This window comes from Choloepus didactylus, chromosome 27 (genome assembly GCF_015220235.1).
Source record: "Choloepus didactylus isolate mChoDid1 chromosome 27, mChoDid1.pri, whole genome shotgun sequence".
Taxonomy (NCBI): domain Eukaryota; kingdom Metazoa; phylum Chordata; class Mammalia; order Pilosa; family Megalonychidae; genus Choloepus; species Choloepus didactylus.
This window is the reverse complement of record NC_051333.1, coordinates 20,078,872-20,092,765: the sequence shown is the minus strand read 5'-3', so window position 1 is coordinate 20,092,765 and position 13,894 is coordinate 20,078,872. Positions and strand designations below refer to the sequence as shown.

Genomic DNA, 13,894 nt, shown 5'->3' with positions numbered 1-13,894 from the left:
ACAGGCAAACAACAACCAAAAAAACCCCACAACATTTCAAACAAAGCAATGGATTAAGGAAAACAAATAACCTAAAATAATTACTTTGCTTCCAATATGTTCCTACCATACCCCAAGAAAATTAATAAACCATGTCCAAACAGAGGAGTAAGAAAAACAAATAATCTAAAATAACTACATTGCTTCCAACATGTTCCTACCATACCCCAAGAAAATTAACAACCCCTAAGAAAACAAAGGAATAAGAGGAAAAAAAACCTAAAATAACTCTATTGCTTCCAACATGATCTTACTATATCCAAGAAAGTTTACAAACCATAATCATTCCTGAGCATTCCCATAACATTGAGATTACCCTCCATAGTTTATCTGTTCTTATTAGATTATCATTCCCCCTCCACTAATTGGTATCTCTAGGTCCCCTACATTCTACAGTATAAAACATTGTACATTTTTCACAGAATTCACATTAGTGGTAACATACAATATCTCTCTTTTTGTGCCTGGCTTATTTTGCTCAGCATTATGTCTTTTTTTCTTTTTTTTTTTTTTAATCTTCATTTTATTGAGATATATTCATATACCACGCAGTCATACAAAACAAATCGTACTTTCGATTGTTCACAGTACCATTACATAGTTGTACATTCATCACCCAAATCAATCCCTGACACCTTCATTAGCACACACACAAGAATAACAAGAATAATAATTAGAGTGAAAAAGAGCAATTGAAGTAAAAAAGAACACTGGGTACCTTTATCTGTTTGTTTCCTTCCCCTATTTTTCTACTCATCCATCCATAAACTAGACAAAGTGGAGTGTGGTCCTTATGGCTTTCCCAATCCCCTTGTCACCACTCATAAGGTATATTTTTATACAACTGTCTTCGAGATTCATGGGTTCTGGGTTGTAGTTTGATAGTTTCAGGTATCCACCACCAGCTACCCCAATTCTTTAGAACCTAAAAAGGGTTGTCTAAAGTGTGCGTAAGAGTGCCCACCAGAGTGACCTCTCAGCTCCTTTTGGATTCTCTCTGCCACTGAAGCTTATTTCATTTCCTTTCACCTTCCCCCTTTTGGTCAAGAAGATGTTCTCCGTCCCACGATGCCAGGTCTACATTCCTCCCCGGGAGTCCTATTCCACGTTGCCAGGGAGATTCACTCCCCTGGGTGTCTGATCCCACGTAGGGGGGAGGGCAGTGATTTCACCTTTCAAGTTGGCTTAGCTAGAGAGACAGGGCCACATCTGAGCAACAAAGAGGCATTCGGGAGGAGGCTCTTAGGCACAACCATAGGGAGGCCTAGCCTCTCCTTTGCAGCAACCGTCTTCCCAAGGGTAAAACCTGTGGTAGAGGGCTCAACCCATCAAACCACCAGTCCCCTATGTCTGTGGTCATGTTAGCAACCATGGAGGTGGGGTAGGCGAATACCCCTGTATTCTCCACAGGCTCCTCAAGGGGGCACTGCATCTTTTTTTTTCCTTGTTTTTTTTTTTTTGTTTGTTTGTTTTTTAACTTTCCCTTCTTTTTTAAATCAACTGTATGAAAAAAAAGTTAAAAAGAAAACAAACATACAATAAAAGAACATTTTAAAGAGACCATAACAAGGGAGTAAGAAAAAGACAACTAACCTAAGATAACTGCTTAACTTCCAACATGTTCCTACTTTACCCCAAGAAAGTTACCTAATATAGCAACATTTCTGTGAACTTGCTCCTACTATATCCATCAGAAATTAACAGACCATAGTCATTCCTGGGCATCCCCAGAATGTTAAATAGCTTATCTGTTCTTCTTGGATTATTGTTCCTCCTTCCTTAATTGCTCTCTACTGCTAGTTCCCCTACATTCTACATTATAAGCCATTTGTTTTATATTTTTCAAAGTTCACATTAGTGGTAGCATATAATATTTCTCTTTTTGTGCCTGGCTTATTTCGCTCAGCATTATGTCTTCAAGGTTCATCCATGTTGTCATATGTTTCACCAGATCGTTCCTTCTTACTGCCGCGTAGTATTCCATCGTGTGTATATACCACATTTTATTTATCCACTCATCTGTTGAAGGACATTTGGGTTGTTTCCATCTCTTGGCAATTGTGAATAATGCTGCTATGAACATTGGCGTGCAGATATCTGTTCGTGTCACTGCTTTCCGATCTTCCGGGTATATACCGAGAAGTGCAATCGCTGGGTCGAATGGTAACTCTATATCTAGTTTTCTAAGGAACTGCCAGACTGACTTCCAGAGTGGCTGAACCATTATACAGTCCCACCAACAGTGAATAAGAGTTCCAATTTCTCCACATCCCCTCCAGCATTTGTAGTTTCCTGTTTGTTTAATGGCAGCCATTCTAACCGGTGTGAGATGGTATCTCATTGTGGTCTTAATTTGCATCTCTCTAATAGCTAGTGAAGCTGAACATTTTTTCATGTGTTTCTTGGCCATTTGTATTTCCTCTTCAGAGAAGTGTCTTTTCATATCTTTTGCCCATTTTATAATTGGGCCAACTGTACTATTGTCATTGAGTTGTAGGATTTCTTTATATATGCAAGATATCAGTCTTTTGTCAGATACATGGTTTCCAAAAATTTTTTCCCATTGAGTTGGCTGCCTCTTTACCTTTTTGAGAAATTCCTTTGAGGTGCAGAAACTTCTAAGCTTGAGGAGTTCCCATTTATCTATTTTTTCTTTTGTTGCTTGTGCTTTGGGTGTAAAGTCTAGGAAGTGGCCGCCTAATACAAGGTCTTGGAGATGTTTTCCTACATTATCTTCTAGGAGTTTTATGGTACTTTCTTTTATATTGAGATCTTTGGTCCATTTTGAGTTAATTTTTGTGTAGGGGGTGAGGTAGGGGTCCTCTTTCATTCTTTTGGATATGGATATCCAACTCTCCCAGCCCCATTTGTTGAAAAGACCATTATGACTCAGTTCAGTGACTTTGGAGGCCTTATCAAAGATCAGTCGGCCATAGATCTGAGGGTCTATCTCCGAATTCTCAATTCGATTCCATTGATCTATATGTCTATCTTTGTGCCAGTACCATGCTGTTTTGGTAACTGTGGCTTTATAATAAGCTTCAAAGTCAGGGAGTGTAAGTCCTCCCACTTCGTTTTTCTTTTTTAGAGTGTCTTTAGCAATTCGAGGCATCTTCCCTTTCCAAATAAATTTGATAACTAGCTTTTCCAAGTCTGCAAAGTAGGTTGTTGGAATTTTGATTGGGATTGCATTGAATCTGTAGATGAGTTTGGGTAGAATTGACATCTTAATGACATTTAGTCTTCCTATCCATGAACATGGAATATTTTTCCATCTTTTAAGGTCCCCTTCTATTTCTTTTAGTAGAGTTATGGAGTTTTCTTTGTATAGGTCTTTTACATCTTTGGTTAAGTTGATTCCTAGGTACTTGATTTTTTTAGTTGCTATTGAAAATGGTATCTTTTTCTTGAGTGTCTCTTCAGTTTGTTCATTTCTAGCATATAGAAACATTACTGACTTATGTGCATTAACCTTGTATCCCGCTACTTTGCTAAATTTGTTTATTAGCTCTAGTAGCTGTGTTGTCGATTTCTCAGGGTTTTCTAGATATAAGATCATATCATCTGCAAACAATGACAGTTTTACTTCTTCTTTTCCAATTTGGATGCCTTTTATTTCTTTGTCTTGCCGGACTGCCCTGGCTAGCACTTCCAGCACAATGTTGAATAACAGTGGTGATAGCGGGCATCCTTGTCTTGTTCCTGATCTTAGAGGGAAGGCTTTCAGTCTCTCTCCATTGAGTACTATGCTGGCTGTGGGTTTTTCATATATGCTCTTTATCATGTTGAGGAAGTTTCCTTCAATTCCTACCTTTTGAAGTGTTTTTATCAAAAACGGATGTTGGATTTTGTCAAATGCTTTTTCAGCATCTATTGAGATGATCAATTGATTTTTCCCTTTCGAGTTTTTAATGTGTTGTAATACATTGATTGACTTTCTTATGTTGAACATCCTTGCATGCCTGGAATAAACCCAACTTGGTCATGGTGTATGATTTTTTTAATGTGTCTTTGGATTCGATTTGCAAGTATTTTGTTGAGGATTTTTGCATCTATATTCATTAGGGAGATTGGCCGGTAGTTTTCCTTTTTTGTAGAATCTTTGCCTGGTTTTGGTATTAGATTGATGTTAGCTTCATAAAATGAGTTAGGTAATGTTCCATTTTCTTCAATGTTTTGAAAGAGTTTGAGTAAGATTGGTGTCAGTTCTTTCTGGAAAGTTTGGTAGAATTCCCCTGTGAAGCCATCTGGCCCTGGGCATTTATTTGTGGGAAGATTTTTGATGACTGATTGGATCTCTTTGCTTGTGATGGGTTGGTTGAGGTCTTCTATTTCTTCTCTGGTCAGTCTAGGTTGTTCATATGTTTCCAGGAAATTGTCCATTTCCTCTACATTATCCAGTTTGTTGCCATACAGTTGTTCATAGTATCCTCTTATAATTTTTTTAATTTCTTCAGGATCTGCAGTTATGTCACCTTTTTCATTCATTATTTTGTTTATATGGGTCTTCTCTCTTTTTGATTTTGTCAGTCTAGCTAGGGGCTTGTCAATCTTGTTGATCTTCTCAAAGAACCAACTTTTGGTGATATTTATCCTCTCTATTGTTTTTTTGTTCTCTATGTCATTTATTTCTGCTTTAATCCTTGTTATTTCTTTTCTTGTACTTGGTTTAGGATTGGTTTGCTGTTCATTTTCTAGCTTCTTCAGTTGATCCATTAGTTCTTTGATTTTGGCTCTTTCTTCCTTTTTAATATATGCGTTTAGTGCTATAAATTTCCCCCTTAGCACTGCTTTTGCTGCATCCCATAGGTTTTGGTATGTTGTGTTCTCATTTTCATTCGTCTCTATATATTTAGCAATTTCTCTTGCTATTTCTTCTTTAACCCACTGATTGTTTAGGAGTGTGTTGTTTAACCTCCAGGTATTTGTGAATTTTCTAAGTCTCTGATGGTTATTGACTTCTAATTGTATTCCATTGTGGTCAGAGAATGTGCTTTGAATAATTTCAATCTTTTTAAATTTATTGAGGCTTGTTTTATGTCCCAGCATATGATCTATTCTGGAGAAAGTTCCATGAGCACGAGAAAAGTATGTGTATCCTGGTGATTTGGGATGTAATGTCCTGTATATGTCTGTTAAATCTAATTCATTTATCAGATTGTTTAGGTTTTCAATTTCCTTGTTGGTCTTCTGTCTGGTTGATCTATCTATAGGAGAGAGTGATGTGTTGAAGTCTCCCACAATTATTGTGGAAACATCAATTGCTTCCTTTAGTTTTGCCAGTGTTTCTCTCATGTATTTTGTGGCACCTTGGTTGGGTGCATAGACATTTACGATTGTTATTTCTTCTTGCTGAATTGCCCCTTTTATTAGTATGTAGTGGCCTTCTTTGTCTCTCAAAACATCCCTGCATTTGAAGTCTATTTTATCTGAGATTAAAATTGCTACACCTGCTTTCTTTTGGCTGTAGCTTGCATGAAATATTTTTTTCCATCCTTTCACTTTCAGTTTCTTTGTGTCCCTGTGTCTAAGATGAGTCTCTTGTATGCAACATATTGATGGTTCATTTTTTTTGATCCATTCTGCGAATCTATATCTTTTAATTGGGGAGTTTAATCCATTTACATTCAACGTTATAACCGTGAAGGCATTTCTTGAATCAGCCATCTTATCCTTTGGTTTATGTTCGTCATATTTTTCCCCTCTGTCTATTAATATCCTTTATTGTACCCATACCGAATCTCTTTAGTACTGAACCTTTCTCCAAGTCTCTCTGTCCTTTCTTTGTTTCTCTGTCTGTAGGGCTCCCTTGAGTATCTCCAGTAGGGCAGGTCTCTTGTTAGCAAATTCTCTCAGCATTTGTTTGTCTGTGAAAAATTTAAGCTCTCCCTCAAATTTGAAGGAGAGCTTTGCTGGATAAAGTATTCTTGGCTGGAAATTTTTCTCACTCAGAATTTTAAATATATCGTGCCACTGCCTTCTCGCCTCCATGGTGGCTGCTGAGTAGTCACTACTCAGTCTTATGCTGTTTCCTTTGTATGTGGTGAATTGCTTTTCTCTTGCTGCTTTCAGAACTTGCTCCTTCTCTTCTGTGTTTGATAGTGTGATCAGTATATGTCTTGGAGTGGGTTTATTTGGATTTATTCTATTTGGAGTTCGCTGAGCATTTATGATTTGTGTATTTATGTTGTTTAGAAGATTTGGGAAGTTTTCCCCAACAATTTCTTTGAATACTCTTCCTAGACCTTTACCCTTTTCTTCCCCTTCTGGGACACCAATGAGTCTTATATTTGGACGTTTCATATTATCTATCATATCCCTGAGGTCCATTTCGATTTTTTGAATTTTTTTCCCCATTCTTTCTTTTATGCTTTCATTTTCCATTCTGTCATCTTCGATGTCACTGATTCGTTGTTCAGCTTCCTCAAGTCTTGTACTATGAGTGTCCAGAATCTTTTTAATTTGGTCAACAGTTTCTTTAATTTCCATAAGATCATCCATTTTTTTATTTAGTCTTGCAGTGTCTTCTTTATGCTCTTCTAGGGTCTTCTTGATTTCCTTTATCTCCCGTACTATGGTCTCATTGTTCATCTTTAGTTCTTTGAGTAGCTGCTCTAGGTGCTGTGTCTCTTCTGGTCTTTTGATTTGGGTGCTTGGGCTTGGGTTATCCATATCATCTGGTTTTTTCATATGCTTTATAATTTTCTGTTGTTTTTGGCCTCGTGGCATTTGCTGAACTTGATAGGGTTCTTTTAGGATTTGTAGACCAATTGAAGTCCTTATCTCTAATTTATCAGATCTACAGCTTCGTGGAGTACACTTTCTCTAACTAACCAGCAGGTGGCGTCCACGAGCCACCTGTTCTCCACAAGCCAGTTCTCCCCTGCTTAGCCTTTGTGGTGAGTGGGGGAGTGAGTCTTGTGGGGTCCAATTGGTGTACCAAGCTTGCGTGTGTAGTTGGTGTTGCCTGCCCTGTATATGGGGCTTGTTTCTGGGCAGTCAGGGAGGAGGGGGTGGCTCTAACAATCAAATCTCCCTGGTGATCCTAGAGTTTTAAAGCTGCTGCAATACTCTAATCCTTCAGTTCAGTCCTGCCACAGTTTGTCTCTGCCACTGACCCACAAGTCCTTGGTATTGGTGTATGGCTCCTGAGACTTGCAAGTGGGCCCCTCTTCCAGGCCGTGCACCCCGGGTCCTCTGTTGAGGGATGACTGTGCTATGTCACAGGTGAGTGCCGTCCCCCCAGGGCAGTTCTGGGCTGCTGGGCTGTGTAGGGAGGCTCCCAGTCTGCTGAAATGATGGCTGAATGGGGCTTTGTTAATTCACACTGCTCTACCTTCCCAACTCTGGGACAATCAGCTGAGGTTGCAGGGAAGGCTAATGTCCATGCCCAGTTTTGTGGTGTGTGCCTGTTATTTGAAGCGCTTCCGTCACACTGGGTTGTCTGGGGCAGTTCTGGGCTATGGGGCTGGCGATGGGCAGGAGTGTTTCCTGTCCACCAGGATGATGGCTGTGAGCAGACACCCCCCTTTTCTTGGGAAGTTGTGGTGTTTAGTGAATTTTCTCAGCCACTGGATTATTGCGTTTTGTCTCAGAGCTCTCCTAGTTCTGCTCTTGACTTGACCTGCCCAAATAGCATGTCTTTGAAGCTTTCTGTATTGGGCTTCTTAGAGTAATTGTTTTAGAAAAAGAAAAAAGGATTAAAAAAAAAAAAAAAAAAAAAGGCCCTCCTCAGAGATCTAATGGGTTATTGAAATGCTAAGAGACAAAGCAACCAGGGCCATTAAGGAAAGGTCCACAGGGCAGAGAGATCAGCTTTTCTTCGGGATTTGCATATGCGCCTCAGGGCCCTTCCCCTTTCTATGTTCACCAGAACTCCAAAAATCCTCCGCTTTTATTTTGGAGTTTTTCGTGTTGTTTTTTTTCTATGCCTGTCTCCTCTCTGCTAGGTTGGCTGCTCTCAGATTCTCTGGTGTCTGGTCTCAGTCTATCTATGGTTGGAGTTTGAATCAGTAGAATGAGTTTCTGATAAGGGCAGCCACTGCAGTTCTCCCTTCTCCTTCCCGGAGCTGACAGCCCCTCCTCCCCCGGGACTGAGCCTGGCAGGGAGGGGCACGGGTCCCCTGGCCGCAAAAACTTACAGATTTCGCCGATCTCAGCAGTTCCACGCCTTCATGAGTGTTGTATGAAGTATGCCCAAAGTCAGATTGCTCTGTGGTGTCCAGTCCACGCAGTTCCTGGCTTTCTACCTACTTTCCTGGAGGAATAACTAAAACATACAGCTCAGCAGTCTGCCATCTTGCCCCACCTCCTCCCATCCATACCATATTAATTTGGCATTAAAAACAGTATTGTTTTCAGTTCATATTTTTTTGGCCACTGTGTGGGTTTCGTGCCCCCCCCATCCATACCCATCACTGAACATTGAGACTTTTGTCCTGGGAAGGGGTCTTCTAGGATGTGTGACTTTCAGAGCTAAAACCAGAACCGTCCTAGGCAAACTAGGACCATTAGTTACCCTAGATATCCCACTGTATCTACCCCAGGGAAGGGCACGTCCAAATCTCCTCTTTTCCTTAAGCATTGTTTTTATTAGATTTGGGGCCAGTTGTTTGCTGTCTTTAGCTCTCTGAAGGGTTCAAAAGAGTCAAGAATTTGAAGTTAATCCATCTATTCTTCATTGTAATGATAGAAGTGATGCTTCTTCTTGCTCTCCATACCCTACAGCAGGAGCCAAAATGTGCAGTTATACTTTTTGTGTCAAAGATATATCCTCCTACAGATGTACAAATTTTTCTTTTATGCAAAAAAAATCCACATCATTTCTTTTCGTGTATATAGGAAAAATAATGCTACGTGTTGTCACATTTAAATTCTACTTCATATTATTATGGACCCATTTTTATTTTTAATTATATTTTAGTTTTGTTTTAGCACACTGCCTCAAAAAAATTGTTAACAATGTTGATTCCAAAAAGTTTATCTTTCAAACATATCCCTTTAAACTCTCTTCCTCCAAAAGTAATATTTTATTTTTATTTACCTTTGAACTATTTTCTTTTTATATAAGCATACACATACAAACACTCCCTTCCTGATAAAAGAAATAGCAGAAGTACGCTATTTAGCATAATAGCACAACTATGCTGGAATATATAAACACCCTCTTCTCCTTGTGTAATTATTTACTAGTACATTGTGTGAATGAGCTCTTGATTATTTAACAAATTCCTTGTCATTGAACATGTGCATAGTTTCCAGATTATTTTTTTCTTTTGAAATAACTTTCTAAAGTTTGTGATCTTAAGGACATATTCTTAATGTTTATTTTAAGTGGAAAATGTGGTTCTGTTAAGCACTAAGAGAAGTATGAATATGGTAATGTATATAATTTGATTTTCCTCCAGATTCCAGTGAGTACAATTGAAATTCATATCCTCTAGATATGGATGTGATGGATTTTCCCAACTTGGAAATGGGAATAATCTTTATCACTCAGATTCAAGTTGGGATCTTGGGAAACACCACTCTCCTTTTTCTTTATAACATCAGTTTGCCCAAAAGACACAAACTCAGACCCACAGACCAGATTCTCAGCCATCTGGTCTTGGCTAACTTCTTGGTGATTTTCTCCAAAGGGATCCCACAGACAGTGGCAGCTTTGGGATGGACATATTTCCTGGATGATTTTGGATGCAAACTTGTCTTCTATTTTCACCGAGTGGGAAGGGGGGTTTCCCTCAGTACTACCTGCCTCCTCAGTGGTTTCCAGGCCATTAAGCTTTGTCCCAATTTCTCCAGGTGGTTGCACCTCAGAATTAGATCCTCAAAGAGCATATGCTTCTGTTGTTTCCTCTCCTGGATATTTAATTTCTTGGTAAATGCCTTTATACCTACGAAAATTTCTGGCCCCTTGAGCGGCAAAAATATCAGTCTGGAAAAAAGAAATTATGGCTACTGTTCTGTGACTATGGACCAAAAGTGTACATACTCAATATATGCTCTACTTTATTTTTCCATTGACTTTATATACTTTGGCCTCATGGTCTGGGCAAGCAGCTCCATGATGTTTGTCCTGCACAGGTACAAGCAGAGAGTCCAACAGATTCATACCAACAGCCTTTCCCCCAGACCTTCCCAGGAGGTCAGAGCCACACATACCATCCTGTTCCTGATGAGCAGCTTTCTCTTCTGTTACTTACTATCTTCCATTTTGACTCTCTGTGTTTCCCTAATTGGGAATCCAAGTCACTGGCTGTTGGACACCTCTGTGCTCACCGCTGCTTGTTTCCCAACAGTTAGCCCCTTTGTGCTCATCATCCGTGACAGGCGAATCTCTCAATTCTGTTTTGCCTGCTGGGCCAGAAAACCAATTTTTTTTAGTCTGTTAAAGCTGTTATAAATCTTATGACCTGTGCAAGTACTCATGTTATCTTTGTATAATATGTAGGTGTCTGTTACATGCTACTTAACACTTGTAGGAATTATGATACCCAGTGATTAAGAGCAGCAAGATCTCTGACCTCAGAAAGCTCAAAGTAGACTTGAAATGAGATTATTTACACAATTATAAAAAGATTACTTAGCATAATTATGCTATATTCTTCTGTGGAGAAGTTCACGATACTCTTTGACAGTATAACTTAGGGAAACATCCATTTTTATGAATATGTGTTATCACCTATACTTAGTATTATGAAGCTATACTAATAGTTTTATATTATCTAAGCATATGGTGTCAAATTATACATCTCTGATAAAGTCACATGGAAAGGCCCATTTTGGGAATGCACGTGGAGCTTCAAATAACCCTTTCTCTCCCCCCAAAATAGCCGGTGTTTCTGGCAAAATACAATAGATTTAGACAATAATTCAAACATTGCTCTAAGCGTAGAGGGAGACAAAGGAAGGGATTTAGTCATATATGTGAATCATCAGCCCTGCTGATCATAAAACATTTAGTATGTTGTCAATTAATTATATGTGCTTCATGAAAATATACTTACATTTTACACCTTCTATCTATAGTATAAATATTTTAATTTAATGGCCCTCAAATAAAATATATTCCCAATTTGCAACAGTCCATTTTCAGCAAATTTTAAACAAAGGCAAACTTTCAAAAGAGCTTAAGAATTTCATTCTGTTTTCCATTTCTACTCTCACAGAAAAGTGTTTTCAACGATCTGATTATTTTTGCTATTGAGGCTGCTCATGTTTGTCTTTAAGGATCTAAATTTAATCTTTTAATTTTCATGACAGATCCAAGCATTTTATACAACTTCTTTGTGGTGTATCTTGATAATACCTAAGATCAAAGTCTATTTCTCAAAATGTATACATTTAGATTTATTTGCACACAGAATGATGAGATTTAAAAGCTTCCTTAAGTCCAAACCCTTGTATCATCCTTGGGTGCAGTATGAATTCACATTTATAAAAATCCACTTTGGGAGGAAGCAAGTTTTCTAGCCACTGAAACCATTGCCAATAAATTCCCGTTGTTATGTCAAAAGAAAAAAATCCATACACTGGGACTTCCAGGAAGATGGCAGAGTAGTTCAGGTGGAACAGGCTTCTCCTCCATCAGAGTAACTAGAAAGGGGCCAGAGGACACCAGGGACTGCAGTTCTAAGGTGTGATCGGCCATAGAGGGTCCCCCACAGTACATGTAGGGGACACCCGACAAAAGCAGGAGAGATGGCAGCTGGAGGGACATGGTGAGTGTGTTCCCTGTCTGCCCTACCCCACCCCACAGGCCAGCAGCAGCAAAACCACCATGGGGTAAGCAGCGGCTCTCCACTTCCACCCACCCACCTTGAGAGTTTGCTGGGGAGTGATCTTCCACAGCCCGAGAATGGGGAGCTCCTGTGAGGGAACCTGGCAGGCAGTAATTGCTCTGACCCCACAGAAGTCTGGGGGGAGGTGGTGCAACAGTGAGAAGCAGGGAAGGGAGAGGCATGATATCAGTGATCAGGAGCCCCTCCCATACCCCAGAGACTTGTGGGCACAAGAGAGGCAGAGAATCAGCAGGCAGGGCTCATGTCCAACCTGTGGGATGCCCTTCATCAGACTCCCTGCCTACCTGCTTGGGGCCCACTTTGCAGCCCCAGGACTGGGATTCCCCAGAGCACAGGAGATCTGGTGCACTGATTGGTTCCCCACCCAGTTTGGACTCTGCCCACCTCACAGGAGAAGTTCAGGGAAGACCCACTTGAGAGCACCACTTGCTGGTAGGTTAGGGGAACTGAATTCCAGCAAGCTGTGCCTCAAGAGTGCCACATGCTGGTAGGATTAGGAAACTGCACTCCAGCAAAACAAATTATATATAAATGTTCAATTAATTCTGCATTTTCCAAAATAACCCTATCAAGACAAGCAAACGCCCTGAAGCCAGCAGAAAATTACAAAGCACTTGAAGGATCTAGAAGATATAGACAAGCCAAACAAACAAAATAAAAAGCTGGAAAAGACAAAATTTGGAGCAATTAATCAAAGAAGTACACACAAATATCAATATTATGGCTCAAGATATAAAGGACATGAAGAGGACCCAAGAAGAGCATAAAGAAGAATGTGCAAGGGTAAATTAAAAAAAATAGCACATCTTATGGAAATAAAAGATAACTGTTGATCAATTAAAAGTATTCTTGCAGCACATAAGACCAGATTTGAATAAGTAGAGGAACAAATTAGTGACCTCAAGGATAGGGTGATGGAAAGGAAAAGAAAAAAAAGAATTAATGGTGAAAAAATAGAAACATTTGAAATGGATCCCAGGGAAATAATGGACAACATGAACTGCACAAATGTAAGAATCATTGGTGTTCCAGAAGGGGAAGAGAAGGGAAAAAGGGCTAGGAAGAGTATTCAAAGACATTGTTGGAGAAAACTTCCCAACCTTTCTAAATGACATAAATATGCAAATTAAAGATGCCTAATGAATTCCAAATAGAATACATCCAAATAAACCTACTCCAAGACATATAATGATGAGATTGTCAAATGCTGAAGACAAGGAGAAACTTCTGAAAGAAGCAAGAGAGAAGCAATTCACCACATGCAAGGGAACAACATAAGACTAAGTACTGACTACTCAGCAGGCACCATGGAGGTGAGAAGGCAATGGTATGACATATTTCAGATTCTGAAAGAGAAAAATTACTAGCCAAGAACTCTTTATCCTCCAAAGCTCTCCTTCAAAATTGAGGGAGAGTTTAAAATTTTCACAAACACTCAGAGAATTTGTTAACAAGAAACCTGCCCTGCAAAAATTACTAAAGGGAGCTCTACCAACTGAGAAAAAAAGGAAGGAGAGAGAGGTCTGGAGAAGAGCACAGAACTGAAGAGTCATTAGTAAAGGTAACTTAAGAGAAAAAAAGAGAGAGGGAAAAAAATAGATCTAACAACTAAAAACCAAAGGATAAGATGGCTGGTTCAAGAACTCCCTTCACAATAATAACTTTGAATGTGAATGGATTAAACTTCCCAATTAAAAGATACAGACTGATAGAATGGATTAAAAAATATGACCCAGTGATATGCTGTTTAAAAGAGACTCATCTTAGACCCTGTGACACAAAGAGACTGAAAGTGAAAGGATGGAAAAAAATATTCCACGGAAACTACAATCAAAAGAAAGCTGGGATCGCTATAATAATATTGGACAAAATAGACTTTAAATGCAAAGATGTCATAAGAGATAAAGAAGGACACTATGTATTAATAAAAGAGATAATCCACCAAGAAGAAATAACAATTAAAATTGTTTATGCACCTAATCAAGGAGTTCCAAATACATGAGACAAACATTAGCTAAACTGAAGCGAGCAATAGACACATCTACAATAATAGT

General features: G+C 39.2%; 1 protein-coding gene across 1 annotated transcript; it reads left to right on the top strand.

The window, feature by feature from the left end:
• Nucleotides 1–9,493: 9,493 nt before the first annotated feature.
• LOC119521199 (vomeronasal type-1 receptor 1-like) lies at nucleotides 9,494–10,441 on the top strand. Its single transcript, XM_037819237.1, has one exon. It carries the CDS (start codon nucleotides 9,494–9,496, stop codon nucleotides 10,439–10,441), a length of 948 nt encoding a protein of 315 aa, XP_037675165.1.
• Nucleotides 10,442–13,894: the final 3,453 nt, after the last annotated feature.